Source organism: Oncorhynchus masou, chromosome 5 (genome assembly GCF_036934945.1).
Source record: "Oncorhynchus masou masou isolate Uvic2021 chromosome 5, UVic_Omas_1.1, whole genome shotgun sequence".
NCBI lineage: Eukaryota > Metazoa > Chordata > Actinopteri > Salmoniformes > Salmonidae > Oncorhynchus > Oncorhynchus masou.
In genome coordinates, this window is record NC_088216.1 from 86732815 (window position 1) to 86750103 (window position 17289).

The following is a 17289-nucleotide window of genomic DNA, read 5'->3' on the forward strand; positions in this document are numbered from 1 at the left end:
TCTAACTACATGTATATACAGTAGGTCTGATCTAACTACATGCATATACAGTATGTTTGATCTAACTACATGTATATTACAGTAGGTTTGATCTAACTACATGTGTATTACAGTAGGTTTGATCTAACTACATGTACGTATATACAGTAGGTTTTATCTAACTGCATGTATATACAGTAGGTTTGATCTAACTACATGCATATACAGTAGGTTTGATCTAACTGCACGTATATACAGTAGGTTTGATCTAACTACATGTATATACAGTAGGTTTGATCTAAGTACATGTGTATTACAGTAGGTTTTATCTAACTACATGTATATACAGTTGGTTTGATCTAACTACATGTATATTACAGTAGGTTTGTTCTAACTACATGTATATACAGTATGTTTGGTCTAACTACATGTATATTACAGTAGGTTTGATCTAACTACATGTATATACAGTAGGTTTCTTCTAACTACATGTATATACAGTAGATTTGATCTAACTGCATGTATATTACAGTAGGTTTGATCTAACTACATTTATATTACAGTAGGTATGATCTAACTACATGTATATTGCAGTAGGTCTGATCTAACTACATGTATATACAGTATCTTTGATCTAACTACATGTATATTACAGTAGGTCTGATCTAACTAAATGTATATTACAGTAGGTTTGATCTAACTACATGTATATACAGTAGGTCTGATCTAACTACATGTATGTATATACAGTAGGTTTCATCTAACTACATGTATATTACAATAGGTTTGATCTAACTACATGTGTATTACAGTAGGTTTGATCGAACTACATGTACGTATATACAGTAGGTTTGATCTAACTACATGTATATTACAGTAGGTTTGATCTAACTACATGTATATTACAGTAGGTTTGTTCTAACTACATGTATATACAGTAGGTTTGGTCTAACTACATATATATAAAGTAGGTTTGATCTAACTACATGTATATACAGTAGGTTTCTTCTAACCACATGTATATACAGTATATTTGATCTAACTGCATGTATATTACAGTAGGTTTGATCTAACTACATGTATATTACAGTAGGTATGATCTAACTACATGTATATACAGTAGGTTTGATCTAACTACATGTATATTACAGTAGGTCTGATCTAACTAAATGTATTTTACAGTAGGTTTGATCTAACTACATGTATATTACAGTAGGTTTGATCTAACTACATGTATATACAGTAGGTCTGATCTAACTACATGTATATACAGTAGGTTTGAGCTAACTACATGTATATACAGTAGGTTTGATCTAACTACATAGATATTACAGTAAGTTTGATCTAACTACATGTATATTACAGTAGGTCTGATCTAACTACATGTATATTACAGTAGGTCTGATCTAACTACATGTATATTACAGTAGGTTTGATCTAACTACATGTATATTACAGTAGGTTTGATCTAACTACATGTATATACAGTAGGTTTGGTCTAACTACATGTATATAAAGTAGGTTTGATCTAACTACATGTATATACAGTAGGTTTCTTCTAACTACATGTATATACAGTATATTTGATCTAACTGCATGTATATTACAGTAGGTTTGATCTAACTACATGTATATTACAGTAGGTTTCTTCTAACTACATGTATATACAGTATATTTGATCTAACTGCATGTATATTACAGTAGGTTTGATCTAACTACATGTATATTACAGTAGGTAAAGGGGGGCCCTCTTTCACCCATATTACATCCATTTCTTTCACGTACAATATTTTCAAAAATTACAATGCGCTCTTCATGCAGTCGTGGACGTCACAGAGCGTTCATGGCATATTGACGGGAATAAATGTTTTTTACCAGGTTTGACGTCCGTTAGAGAGTGAGATTTAAAGTTTGCCTTCTCTCTCGCTCCACCCTGTGTTATAACGGTAGAGGAAACAGTGGCTTATTCACACTGTTCTGTGTAGGTGGAGGCAGAGCTGATAGACAAGCTGGACAGCCTGGTGTCTGAGGGGAAAGGAGACGAGAACTACCGAGAACTTTTCAGCCTGCTGTAAGTAGAGGAATATCTACACACACACACACTACACACACACACACACACACACACATACACACACACCAACACACACTACACACACACACACACACTACACACACACACACACACACACACACATACATACACACACCAACACACACACGCACCAACCCCAGCGCGCACACATCAAAACACCAGCGCACACACACCCAACACACAACCTGTTGGTTTCTACCTGCTACCTTGATAACGCTGTGTGTTGGATCTAACCTGTTGGTTTCTACCCGCTACCTTGATAACGCTGTGTGTTGGATCTAACCTGTTGGTTTCTACCTGCTACCTTGATAACGCTGTGTGTTGGATCTAACCTGTTGGTTTCTACCTGCAATGATCAACATGTCTTTACCTCCTACGTTCATAACATTGCATTTGCTTGGCTCCTCTTTCTGCTGCGTGTGGGATTAGAACCCAGCTCTTTGGCCCTTACCCCAGGTAAGATAACACAGCTCTTTGGGCCTTACCCCAGGTAAGATAACACAGCTCTGACGGCCTACTGCCACTAACTCCTCTCTACGTCCTGTCGAATGATGTACTCACAGCGATCACTCAAAACCTAGGCCCTTGGTGGTATTGATTGATAAGGCGTTTGTGTGTGTCTTTGTCTCCAGTCTGCTGGAGAAGATTGAGCAAGAGACGTGGAGGGAGACGGGGATCTCCTTCGTCACCTCTGTCACACGGTTGATGGAACGTCTGCTGGACTACAGGTGAGACGAGATAGGTCTCCAGACTAGATAGGTCTCCAGACTAGATAGGTCTCCAGGCTAGATAGGTCTCCAGACTAGATAGATAGGTCTCCAGACGAGATAGGTCTCCAGACTAGATAGATAGGTCTCCAGACTAGATAGGTCTCCAGGCTAGATAGGTCTCCAGGCTAGATAGGTCTCCAGACTAGATAGATAGGTCTCCAGACGAGATAGGTCTCCAGACTAGATAGATAGGTCTCCAGATGAGATAGATAGGTCTCCAGACTAGATAGGTCTCCAGACGAGATAGATTGGTCTCCAGACTAGATAGGCCTCCAGACGAGATAGTTGGGTCTCCAGACTAGATAGATAGGTCTCCAGACTAGATAGATAGGCCTCCAGACGAGATAAGTCTCCAGACGAGATAGATAGGTCTCCACACGAGATAGATAGGTCTCCAAATCAAATCAAATCAAATTTATTTATATAGCCCTTCGTACATCAGCTGATATCTCAAAGTGCTGTACAGAAACCCAGCCTAAAACCCCAAACAGCAAGCAATGCAGGTGTAGAAGCACGGTGGCTAGGAAAAACTCCCTAGAAAAGCCAAAACCTAGGAAGAAACCTAGAGAGGAACCAGGCTATGTGGGGTGGCCAGTCCTCTTCTGGCTGTGCCGGGTAGAGATTATAACAGAACATGGCCAAGATGTTCAAATGTTCATAAATGACCAGCATGGTCGAATAATAATAAGGCAGAACAGTTGAAACTGGAGCAGCAGCACGGCCAGGTGGACTGGGGACAGCAAGGAGTCATCATGTCAAGTAGTCCTGGGGCATGGTCCTAGGGCTCAGGTCAGTTGAAACTGGAGCAGCAGCACGGCCAGGTGGACTGGGGACAGCAAGGAGTCATCATGTCAGGTAGTCCTGGGGCATGGTCCTAGGGCTCAGGTCCTCCGAGAGAGAGAAGGAGAGAATTAGAGAACGCACACTTAGATTCACACAGGACACCGAATTGGACAGGAGAAGTACTCCAGATATAACAAACTGACCCCAGCCCCCGACACATGAACTACTGCAGCATAAATACTGGAGGCTGAGACAGGAGGGGTCAGGAGACACTGTGGCCCCACCCGAGGACACCCCCGGACAGGGCCAAACAGGAAGGATATAACCCCACCCACTTTGCCAAAGCACAGCCCCCACACCACTGGAGGGATATCTTCAACCACCAACTTACCATCCTGAGACAAAGCTGAGTATAGCCCGCAAAGATCTCCGCCACGGCACAACCCAAGGGGGGGCGCCAACCCAGACAGGATGACCACATCAGTGAATCAACCCACTCAGGTGACGCACCCTCCAGGGACGGCATGAGAGAGCCCCAGCAAGCCAGTGACTCAGCCCCTGTAATAGGGTTAGAGGCAGAGAATCCCAGTGGAAAGAGGGGAACCGGCCAGGCAGAGACAGCAAGGGTGGTTCGTTGCTCCAGAGCCTTTCCGTTCACCTTCCCACTCCTGGGCCAGACTACACTCAATCATATGACCCACTGAAGAGATGAGTCTTCAGTAAAGACTTAAAGGTTGAGACCGAGTTTGCGTCTCTGACATGGGTAGGCAGACCGTTCCATAAAAATGGAGCTCTATGGGAGAAAGCCCTGCCTCCAGCTGTTTGCTTAGAAATTCTAGGGACAATTAGGAGGCCTGCGTCTTGTGACCGTAGCGTACGTGTAGGTATGTACGGCAGGACCAAATCAGAGAGATAGGTAGGAGCAAGCCCATGCAATGCTTTGTAGGTTAGCAGTAAAACCTTGAAATCAGCCCTTGCTTTGACAGGAAGCCAGTGTAGGGAGGCTAGCACTGGAGTAATATGATCAAATTTTTTGGTTCTAGTCAGGATTCTAGCAGCCGTATTTAGCACTAACTGAAGTTTATTTAGTGCTTTATCCGGGTAGCCGGAAAGTAGAGCATTGCAGTAGTCTAACCCAGACGAGATAGATAGGTCTCCAGACGAGATAGATAGGTCTCCATAGATAGGTCTCTAGACGAGATAGATAGGTCTCCAGACGAGATAGATTGGTCTCCAGACTAGATAGGCCTCCAGACGAGATAGATAGGTCTCCAGGCTAGATAGTTCTCCAGACGAGATAGATGGATCTCTAGACGAGATAAGTCTCCAGACGAGATAGATAAATCTCCAGACGAGATAGATGGGTCTCCAGACGAGATAGATAGGTCTCCAGGCGAGATAGATAGGTCTCCAGACGAGATAGATGGGTCTCCAGGCGAGATAGGTCTCCAGACGAGATAGATAGGTCTCCAGACTAGATAGGTCTCCAGACGAGATAGATAGGTCTCCAGACGAGATAGATAGGTCTCCAGACGAGATAGATAGGTCTCCAGACGAGATAGATAGGTCTCCAGGCGAGATAGATAGGTCTCCAGGTGAGATAGATAGGTCTCCAGGCGAGATAGATTGGTCTCCAGGCGAGATAGATAGGTCTTCAGGCGAGATAGATAGGTCTCCAGACGAGATAGATTGTTCTCCAGACTAGATATGTCTCCAGACGAGATAGATAGGTCTCCAGACGAGATAGATAGGTCTCCAGACGAGATAGATAGGTCTCCAGGCGAGATAGATACGTCTCCAGACGAGATAGATAGGTCTCCAGACGAGATAGATAGGTCTCCAGACGAGATAGATTGGTCTCCAGACTAGATAGGCCTCCAGACGAGATAGATAGGTCTCCAGGCTAGATAGTTCTCCAGACGAGATAGATGGGTCTCTAGACGAGATAAGTCTCCAGACGAGATAGATAAATCTCCAGACGAGATAGATGGGTCTCCAGACGAGATAGATAGGTCTCCAGGCGAGATAGATAGGTCTCCAGACGAGATAGATGGGTCTCCAGGCGAGATAGGTCTCCAGACGAGATAGATAGGTCTCCAGACTAGATAGGTCTCCAGACGAGATAGATAGGTCTCCAGACGAGATAGATAGGTCTCCAGACGAGATATATAGGTCTCCAGACGAGATAGATAGGTCTCCAGACGAGATAGATAGGTCTCCAGGCGAGATAGATAGGTCTCCAGGTGAGATAGATTGGTCTCCAGGCGAGATAGATTGGTCTCCAGGCCAGATAGATAGGTCTCCAGACTAGATATGTCTCCAGACGAGATAGATAGGTCTCCAGACGAGATAGATAGGTCTCCAGACGAGATAGATAGGTCTCCAGGCGAGATAGATACGTCTCCAGACGAGATAGATAGGTCTCCAGACGAGATAGATAGGTCTCCAGACTAGATATGTCTCCAGACAAGATAGATAGGTCTCCAGATGAGATAAGTCTCCAGACGAGATAGATAGGTCTCCAGACGAGATAGGTCTCCAGACGAGATAGATAAGTCTCCAGACGAGATAGATAGGTCTCCAGACGAGATAGATAGGTCTCCAGACTAGATATGTCTCCAGACGAGATAGATAGGTCTCCAGACGAGATAGATAGGTCTCCAGACGAGATAGATAGGTCTCCAGACGAGATAGATAGGTCTCCAGGCGAGATAGATAGGTCTCCAGACGAGATAGATTGGTCTCCAGACTAGATAGGCCTCCAGACGAGATAGATAGGTCTCCAGGCTAGATAGTTCTCCAGACGAGATAGATGGGTCTCTAGACGAGATAAGTCTCCAGACGAGATAGATAAATCTCCAGACGAGATAGATGGGTCTCCAGACGAGATAGATAGGTCTCCAGGTGAGATAGATAGGTCTCCAGACGAGATAGATGGGTCTCCAGGCGAGATAGGTCTCCAGACGAGATAGATAGGTCTCCAGACTAGATAGGTCTCCAGACGAGATAGATAGGTCTCCAGACGAGATAGATAGGTCTCCAGACGAGATAGATAGGTCTCCAGGCGAGATAGATAGGTCTCCAGGTGAGATAGTTCTCCAGACGAGATAGATGGATCTCTAGACGAGATAAGTCTCCAGACGAGATAGATAAATCTCCAGACGAGATAGATGGGTCTCCAGACGAGATAGATAGGTCTCCAGGCGAGATAGATAGGTCTCCAGACGAGATAGATGGGTCTCCAGGCGAGATAGGTCTCCAGACGAGATAGATAGGTCTCCAGACTAGATAGGTCTCCAGACGAGATAGATAGGTCTCCAGACGAGATAGATAGGTCTCCAGACGAGATAGATAGGTCTCCAGACGAGATAGATAGGTCTCCAGGCGAGATAGATAGGTCTCCAGGCGAGATAGATAGGTCTCCAGGCGAGATAGATTGGTCTCCAGGCGAGATAGATAGGTCTTCAGGCGAGATAGATAGGTCTCCAGACGAGATAGATTGTTCTCCAGACTAGATATGTCTCCAGACGAGATAGATAGGTCTCCAGACGAGATAGATAGGTCTCCAGACGAGATAGATAGGTCTCCAGGCGAGATAGATACGTCTCCAGACGAGATAGATAGGTCTCCAGACGAGATAGATAGGTCTCCAGACGAGATAGATTGGTCTCCAGACTAGATAGGCCTCCAGACGAGATAGATAGGTCTCCAGGCTAGACAGTTCTCCAGACGAGATAGATGGGTCTCTAGACGAGATAAGTCTCCAGACGAGATAGATAAATCTCCAGACGAGATAGATGGGTCTCCAGACGAGATAGATAGGTCTCCAGGCGAGATAGATAGGTCTCCAGACGAGATAGATGGGTCTCCAGGCGAGATAGGTCTCCAGACGAGATAGATAGGTCTCCAGACTAGATAGGTCTCCAGACGAGATAGATAGGTCTCCAGACGAGATAGATAGGTCTCCAGACGAGATAGATAGGTCTCCAGACGAGATAGATAGGTCTCCAGACGAGATAGATAGGTCTCCAGGCGAGATAGATTGGTCTCCAGGCGAGATAGATTGGTCTCCAGGCCAGATAGATTGGTCTCCAGGCCAGATAGATAGGTCTCCAGACTAGATATGTCTCCAGACGAGATAGATAGGTCTCCAGACGAGATAGATAGGTCTCCAGACGAGATAGATAGGTCTCCAGGCGAGATAGATACGTCTCCAGACGAGATAGATAGGTCTCCAGACGAGATAGATAGGTCTCCAGACTAGATATGTCTCCAGACAAGATAGATAGGTCTCCAGATGAGATAAGTCTCCAGACGAGATAGATAGGTCTCCAGACGAGATAGGTCTCCAGACGAGATAGATAAGTCTCCAGACGAGATAGATAGGTCTCCAGACGAGATAGATAGGTCTCCAGACTAGATATGTCTCCAGACGAGATAGATAGGTCTCCAGACGAGATAGATAGGTCTCCAGACGAGATAGATAGGTCTCCAGACGAGATAGATAGGTCTCCAGGCGAGATAGATAGGTCTCCAGGCGAGATAGATTGGTCTCCAGACTAGATAGGCCTCCAGACGAGATAGATAGGTCTCCAGGCTAGATAGTTCTCCAGACGAGATAGATGGGTCTCTAGACGAGATAAGTCTCCAGACGAGATAGATAAATCTCCAGACGAGATAGATGGGTCTCCAGACGAGATAGATAGGTCTCCAGGTGAGATAGATAGGTCTCCAGACGAGATAGATGGGTCTCCAGGCGAGATAGGTCTCCAGACGAGATAGATAGGTCTCCAGACTAGATAGGTCTCCAGACGAGATAGATAGGTCTCCAGACGAGATAGATAGGTCTCCAGACGAGATAGATAGGTCTCCAGACGAGATAGATAGGTCTCCAGGCGAGATAGATAGGTCTCCAGGTGAGATAGATAGATCTCCAGGCGAGATAGATTGGTCTCCAGGCGAGATAGATAGGTCTTCAGGCGAGATAGATAGGTCTCCAGACGAGATAGATAGGTCTCCAGACTAGATACGTCTCCAGACGAGATAGATAGGTCTCCAGACGAGATAGATAGGTCTCCAGACGAGATAGATAGGTCTCCAGGCGAGATAGATACGTCTCCAGACGAGATAGATAGGTCTCCAGACGAGATAGATAGGTCTCCAGACTAGATATGTCTCCAGACAAGATAGATAGGTCTCCAGATGAGATAAGTCTCCAGACGAGATAGATAGGTCTCCAGACGAGATAGGTCTCCAGACGAGATAGATAAGTCTCCAGACGAGATAGATAGGTCTCCAGACGAGATAGATAGGTCTCCAGACGAGATAGATAGGTCTCCAGACGAGATAGATATGTCTCCAGACGAGATAGATAGGTCTCCAGACGAGATAGATAGGTCTCCAGACGAGATAGATAGGTCTCCAGGCGAGATAGATAGGTCTCCGGACGAGATAGATAGGTCTCCACATGAGATAGATAGGTCTCCAGACGAGATAGATAGGTCTCCAGGCGAGATAGATAGGTCTCCAGTCGAGATAGATTGTTCTCCAGGCGAGATAGATAGGTCTGCAGACGAGATAGATAGGTCTCCAGACGAGATAGATAGGTCTCCAGGCAAGATAGTTTTCCAGACGAGATAGATGGGTCTCCAGACGAGATAAGTCTCCAGACGAGATAGATAAGTCTCCAGACGAGATAGATAGGTCTCCAGACGAGATAGATAGGTCTCCAGACTAGATATGTCTCCAGACGAGATAGATAGGTCTCCAGACGAGATAGATAGGTCTCCAGGCGAGATAGATAGGTCTCCAGACGAGATAGATTGGTCTCCAGACTAGATAGGCCTCCAGACGAGATAGATAGGTCTCCAGGCTAGATAGTTCTCCAGACGAGATAGATGGGTCTCTAGACGAGATAAGTCTCCAGACGAGATAGATAAATCTCCAGACGAGATAGATGGGTCTCCAGACGAGATAGATAGGTCTCCAGGTGAGATAGATAGGTCTCCAGACGAGATAGATGGGTCTCCAGGCGAGATAGGTCTCCAGACGAGATAGATAGGTCTCCAGACTAGATAGGTCTCCAGACGAGATAGATAGGTCTCCAGACGAGATAGATAGGTCTCCAGACGAGATAGATAGGTCTCCAGACGAGATAGATAGGTCTCCAGGCGAGATAGATAGGTCTCCAGGTGAGATAGATAGGTCTCCAGGCGAGATAGATTGGTCTCCAGGCGAGATAGATAGGTCTTCAGGCGAGATAGATAGGTCTCCAGACGAGATAGATAGGTCTCCAGACTAGATACGTCTCCAGACGAGATAGATAGGTCTCCAGACGAGATAGATATGTCTCCAGACGAGATAGATAGGTCTCCAGACGAGATAGATAGGTCTCCAGGCGAGATAGATACGTCTCCAGACGAGATAGATAGGTCTCCAGACGAGATAGATAGGTCTCCAGACTAGATATGTCTCCAGACAAGATAGATAGGTCTCCAGATGAGATAAGTCTCCAGACGAGATAGATAGGTCTCCAGACGAGATAGGTCTCCAGACGAGATAGATAAGTCTCCAGACGAGATAGATAGGTCTCCAGACGAGATAGATAGGTCTCCAGACGAGATAGATAGGTCTCCAGACGAGATAGATATGTCTCCAGACGAGATAGATAGGTCTCCAGACGAGATAGATAGGTCTCCAGACGAGATAGATAGGTCTCCAGGCGAGATAGATAGGTCTCCGGACGAGATAGATAGGTCTCCACATGAGATAGATAGGTCTCCAGACGAGATAGATAGGTCTCCAGGCGAGATAGATAGGTCTCCAGGCGAGATAGATTGTTCTCCAGGCGAGATAGATAGGTCTGCAGACGAGATAGATAGGTCTCCAGACGAGATAGATAGGTCTCCAGGCAAGATAGTTTTCCAGACGAGATAGATGGGTCTCCAGACGAGATAAGTCTCCAGACGAGATAGATAAGTCTCCAGACGAGATAGATAGGTCTCCAGACGAGATAGATAGGTCTCCAGACTAGATATGTCTCCAGACGAGATAGATAGGTCTCCAGACGAGATAGATAGGTCTCCAGGCGAGATAGATAGGTCTCCAGACGAGATAGATTGGTCTCCAGACTAGATAGGCCTCCAGACGAGATAGATAGGTCTCCAGGCTAGATAGTTCTCCAGACGAGATAGATGGGTCTCTAGACGAGATAAGTCTCCAGACGAGATAGATAAATCTCCAGACGAGATAGATGGGTCTCCAGACGAGATAGATAGGTCTCCAGGTGAGATAGATAGGTCTCCAGACGAGATAGATGGGTCTCCAGGCGAGATAGGTCTCCAGACGAGATAGATAGGTCTCCAGACTAGATAGGTCTCCAGACGAGATAGATAGGTCTCCAGACGAGATAGATAGGTCTCCAGACGAGATAGATAGGTCTCCAGACGAGATAGATAGGTCTCCAGGCGAGATAGATAGGTCTCCAGGTGAGATAGATAGGTCTCCAGGCGAGATAGATTGGTCTCCAGGCGAGATAGATAGGTCTTCAGGCGAGATAGATAGGTCTCCAGACGAGATAGATAGGTCTCCAGACTAGATACGTCTCCAGACGAGATAGATAGGTCTCCAGACGAGATAGATAGGTCTCCAGACGAGATAGATAGGTCTCCAGACGAGATAGATAGGTCTCCAGGCGAGATAGATACGTCTCCAGACGAGATAGATAGGTCTCCAGACGAGATAGATAGGTCTCCAGACTAGATATGTCTCCAGACAAGATAGATAGGTCTCCAGATGAGATAAGTCTCCAGACGAGATAGATAGGTCTCCAGACGAGATAGGTCTCCAGACGAGATAGATAAGTCTCCAGACGAGATAGATAGGTCTCCAGACGAGATAGATAGGTCTCCAGACGAGATAGATAGGTCTCCAGACGAGATAGATATGTCTCCAGACGAGATAGATAGGTCTCCAGACGAGATAGATAGGTCTCCAGACGAGATAGATAGGTCTCCAGGCGAGATAGATAGGTCTCCGGACGAGATAGATAGGTCTCCACATGAGATAGATAGGTCTCCAGACGAGATAGATAGGTCTCCAGGCGAGATAGATAGGTCTCCAGGCGAGATAGATTGTTCTCCAGGCGAGATAGATAGGTCTGCAGACGAGATAGATAGGTCTCCAGACGAGATAGATAGGTCTCCAGGCAAGATAGTTTTCCAGACGAGATAGATGGGTCTCCAGACGAGATAAGTCTCCAGACGAGATAGATAAGTCTCCAGACGAGATAGATAGGTCTCCAGACGAGATAGATAGGTCTCCAGACTAGATATGTCTCCAGACGAGATAGATAGGTCTCCAGACGAGATAGATAGGTCTCCAGACGAGATAGATAGGTCTCCAGGCGAGATAGATAGGTCTCCAGACGAGATAGATAGTTCTCCAGACGAGATAGATAGGTCTCCAGGCGAGATAGATAGGTCTCCAGGCGAGATAGATAGGTCTCCAGGCGAGATAGATTGTTCTCCAGGCGAGATAGATAGGTCTGCAGACGAGATAGATAGGTCTCCAGACGAGATAGATAGGTCTCCAGGCAAGATAGTTTTCCAGACGAGATAGATGGGTCTCCAGACGAGATAAGTCTCCAGACGAGATAGATAAGTCTCCAGACGAGATAGATAGGTCTCCAGACGAGATAGATAGGTCTCCAGACTAGATATGTCTCCAGACGAGATAGATAGGTCTCCAGACGAGATAGATAGGTCTCCAGGCGAGATAGATAGGTCTCCAGACGAGATAGATTGGTCTCCAGACTAGATAGGCCTCCAGACGAGATAGATAGGTCTCCAGGCTAGATAGTTCTCCAGACGAGATAGATGGGTCTCTAGACGAGATAAGTCTCCAGACGAGATAGATAAATCTCCAGACGAGATAGATGGGTCTCCAGACGAGATAGATAGGTCTCCAGGTGAGATAGATAGGTCTCCAGACGAGATAGATGGGTCTCCAGGCGAGATAGGTCTCCAGACGAGATAGATAGGTCTCCAGACTAGATAGGTCTCCAGACGAGATAGATAGGTCTCCAGACGAGATAGATAGGTCTCCAGACGAGATAGATAGGTCTCCAGACGAGATAGATAGGTCTCCAGGCGAGATAGATAGGTCTCCAGGTGAGATAGATAGGTCTCCAGGCGAGATAGATTGGTCTCCAGGCGAGATAGATAGGTCTTCAGGCGAGATAGATAGGTCTCCAGACGAGATAGATAGGTCTCCAGACTAGATACGTCTCCAGACGAGATAGATAGGTCTCCAGACGAGATAGATAGGTCTCCAGACGAGATAGATAGGTCTCCAGACGAGATAGATAGGTCTCCAGGCGAGATAGATACGTCTCCAGACGAGATAGATAGGTCTCCAGACGAGATAGATAGGTCTCCAGACTAGATATGTCTCCAGACAAGATAGATAGGTCTCCAGATGAGATAAGTCTCCAGACGAGATAGATAGGTCTCCAGACGAGATAGGTCTCCAGACGAGATAGATAAGTCTCCAGACGAGATAGATAGGTCTCCAGACGAGATAGATAGGTCTCCAGACGAGATAGATAGGTCTCCAGACGAGATAGATATGTCTCCAGACGAGATAGATAGGTCTCCAGACGAGATAGATAGGTCTCCAGACGAGATAGATAGGTCTCCAGGCGAGATAGATAGGTCTCCGGACGAGATAGATAGGTCTCCACATGAGATAGATAGGTCTCCAGACGAGATAGATAGGTCTCCAGGCGAGATAGATAGGTCTCCAGGCGAGATAGATTGTTCTCCAGGCGAGATAGATAGGTCTGCAGACGAGATAGATAGGTCTCCAGACGAGATAGATAGGTCTCCAGGCAAGATAGTTTTCCAGACGAGATAGATGGGTCTCCAGACGAGATAAGTCTCCAGACGAGATAGATAAGTCTCCAGACGAGATAGATAGGTCTCCAGACGAGATAGATAGGTCTCCAGACTAGATATGTCTCCAGACGAGATAGATAGGTCTCCAGACGAGATAGATAGGTCTCCAGACGAGATAGATAGGTCTCCAGGCGAGATAGATAGGTCTCCAGACGAGATAGATAGTTCTCCAGACGAGATAGATAGGTCTCCAGACGAGATAGATAGTTCTCCAGACGAGATAGATAGTTCTCCAGACTAGATAGATAGGTCTCTGTCAGGATTTGGCCAGGGTTGTTCTGGGTTTTGGTCACTAGATGCCCCCATTGTGCTTTTTGACCTTATGTTTTTTCCCTTGTTCCCCATTATTATTTGCACCTGTGCCTCGTTTTTCCCCTGATTGTATTTAAACCCGTAGTTTCCCTCAGTTCTGTGCTCTGTGTTTGTATGTTAGCACCCAGCCCTAGTGTTCTGTGTATTCTTGTCGATTCCGGTGGATGCTCTTGTGGAATTCTGTTTTTGGTTTTTGAGTATCTCTTGAGGCTTTTTTGTGCCATACCTACCACCTTTTGGATTTGCCATTTTGTATTGAAGGACTTCTCCTTTTTACTTTATTAAATACACCATCTTAAGTACTGCTGTGTCTGCCTCATCTTCTGGGTTCTGCTGACTATTCGTGGCTCAGTTGGTTAAGTGACTGTTTCTCACTCCGGAGACCCAGGTTCGTAACCGGGTCCTGACAGTCTCCAGACGAGATAGATAGATCTCCAGACGAGATAAATAGTTCTCCAGACGAGATAGATGGGTCTCCAGACGAGATAAGTCTCCAGACGAGATAGATAAGTCTCCAGACGAGATAGATGGGTCTCCAGGCAAGATAGGTCTCCAGACGAGATAGATACGTCTCCAGGCGAGATAGGTCTCCAGGCGAGATAGGTCTCCAGGCGAGATAGATAGGTCTCCAGACGAGATAGATAGGTCTCCAGACTAGATAGATAGGTCTCCAGGCGAGATAGATAGGTCTCCAGACGAGATAGATAGGTCTCCAGACGAGATAGATAGGTCTCCAGACGAGATAGATAGGTCTCCAGACGAGATAGATAGGTCTCCAGACGAGATAGATAGGTCTCCAGGCGAGATAGATAGTTCTCCAGGCGAGATAGATAGGTCTCCAGATGAGATGGATAGTTCTCCAGGCGAGATAGATAGGTCTCCAGACGAGATAGGTCTCCACTTGTTGTGTAACCGTAAGTCGCTCTGGATAAGAGCGTCTGCTAAATTACTAAAAATGTAAAATGTAATAAGATGCATAACTATTCATTACTATTCACCAATAACTGGACCGGTTCCTCTCTCTGTTTAGAGACTGCATGAAAGGAGACGAGACAGAGAACAAGAAGATTGGCTGTACTGTCAACCTGTTGGTAAGATACTATAGACTCTGTCTGTACTGTCAACCTGTTGGTAAGATACTATAGACTCTGACTGTACTGTCAACCTGTTGGTAAAACAGCCCACAACCTGTCACACTGCCATCCTGAGATAGTGGTGTAAAGGGTTTGTCTTGTTTTTAATATATTGTGTCTGTTTGTTCCCTAGAACTTCTACAAGTCAGAGATCAACAAGGAGGAGATGTACATCCGCTATATCCACAAGCTGTGTGACATGCACCTCCAGGCTGAGAACTACACAGGTAATACAACGTCCACCAGCTGTGTGACATGCACCTCCAGGCTGAGAACTACACAGGTAATACAACATCCACCAGCTGTGTGACATGCACCTCCAGACTGAGAACTACACAGGTAATACAACATCCACCAGCTGTGTGACATGCACCTCCAGACTGAGAACTACACAGGTAATACAACATCCACCAGCTGTGTGACATGCACCTCCAGGCTGAGAACTACACAGGTAATACAACATCCACAAGCTGTGTTGCATGCACCTCCAGGCTGAGAACTACACAGGTAATACAACATCCACCAGCTGTGTGACCTGCACCTCCAGGCTGAGAACTACAGAGGTAATACAACATCCACCAGCTGTGTGACATGGACCTCCAGGCTGAGAACTACACAGGTAATACAACATCCACAAGCTGTGTTGCATGCACCTCCAGGCTGAGAACTACACAGGTAATACAACGTCCACAAGCTGTGTGACATGCACCTCCAGGCTGAGAACTACACAGGTAATACAACATCCACAAGCTGTGTTGCATGCACCTCCAGGTTGAGAACTACACAGGTAATACAACATCCACAAGCTGTGTTGCATGCACCTCCAGGCTGAGAACTACACAGGTAATACAACATCCACCAGCTGTGTGACATGCACCTCCAGGCTGAGAACTACACAGGTAATACAACATCCACAAGCTGTGTGGCATGCACCTCCAGGCTGAGAACTACACAGGTAATACAACATCCACCAGCTGTGTGACATGCACCTCCAGGCAGAGAACTACACAGGTAATACAACATCCACAAGCTGTGTTGCATGCACCTCCAGGTTGAGAACTACACAGGTAATACAACATCCACCAGCTGTGTGACATGCACCTCCAGGCAGAGAACTACACAGGTAATACAACATCCACAAGCTGTGTTGCATGCACCTCCAGGCTGAGAACTACACAGGTAATACAACATCCACCAGCTGTGTGACATGCACCTCCAGGCTGACAACATCCACAAGCAGGTAGAACTACACAGGTAATACAACATCCACCAGCTGTGTGACATGCACCTCCAGGCAGAGAACTACACAGGTAATACAACATCCACAAGCTGTGTTGCATGCACCTCCAGGCTGAGAACTACACAGGTAATACAACATCCACCAGCTGTGTGACATGCACCTCCAGGCTGACAACTACACAGGTAATACAACATCCACAAGCTGTGTTGCATGCACCTCCAGGCTGAGAACTACACAGGTAATACAACATCCACCAGCTGTGTGACATGCACCTCCAGGCTGAGAACTACACAGGTAATACAACATCCACCAGCTGTGTGACATGCACCTCCAGGCTGACAACTACACAGGTATGATACTCACACACAAACCTATTCAGTCACAAAAGGGAAGAGTGTACTCGCTAGGGTTGCTAAGCTACCTGTAATTAACGAAAGTTACCGAAATCTTCAGTACTTTTGGTTTAAAAAAAAACTGAAAATCTATGTCAATCTATCAAAAATGTGGTGGATTTATACTTGAATAATTTTGTTTTGTTTTTGTTATTCACACTGAACAAAAATATAAAATGTAACATGTAACAGGTCCCGTGTTTCCTGAGCTGAAATAAAATATCCCAGAGATTTGTTTTACGTCCCTGTTTGTGCACCTTGTGCTGGGGGTAAAAGGGCACTCTAAAATGTGCAGTTTTGTCAAACAACACAATGCCGTAAATGTCTCATGTTTTGGAGGAATTTTTATTTTATTTTATTTCACCTTTATTTAACCAGGTAGGCTAGTTGAGAACAAGTTCTCATTTACAACTGCGACCTGGCCAAGATAAAGCATAGCAGTGTGAACAGACAACAACACAGAGTTACACATGGAGTAAACAATAAACAAGTCAAGAACACAGTCGAAAAGAAGAAAGAGTCGAATATACATTGTGTGCAATTGGCATGCTGACTGCAGGAATGTCCACCAGAGCTGTTGCCAGAGAATTCAATGTTCATAAAAACCGCCTACAACATCATGGAATTTG

The 17289-nt window shown here is 45.8% G+C and overlaps 2 protein-coding genes across 2 annotated transcripts in view; both read left to right on the forward strand.

Moving 5' to 3' along the window:
• Positions 1-16286, forward strand: part of LOC135525586 (dedicator of cytokinesis protein 3-like) — a 24576-nt gene extending 8290 nt beyond the window's left edge. Inside the window, exons 3-12 of the mRNA XM_064953298.1 lie at positions 1965-2050; positions 2504-2530; positions 2707-2802; positions 14926-14986; positions 15162-15311; positions 15520-15591; positions 15688-15759; positions 15856-15927; positions 16080-16151; positions 16248-16286. Of these exons, the coding sequence (XP_064809370.1) occupies positions 1965-2050; positions 2504-2530; positions 2707-2802; positions 14926-14986; positions 15162-15311; positions 15520-15591; positions 15688-15759; positions 15856-15927; positions 16080-16151; positions 16248-16286 (747 nt within the window). The remainder of the gene's footprint in view (positions 1-1964; positions 2051-2503; positions 2531-2706; positions 2803-14925; positions 14987-15161; positions 15312-15519; positions 15592-15687; positions 15760-15855; positions 15928-16079; positions 16152-16247) is intronic.
• Positions 1-17289, forward strand: part of LOC135530244 (dedicator of cytokinesis protein 3-like) — a 277860-nt gene that overhangs the window by 237157 nt on the left and 23414 nt on the right.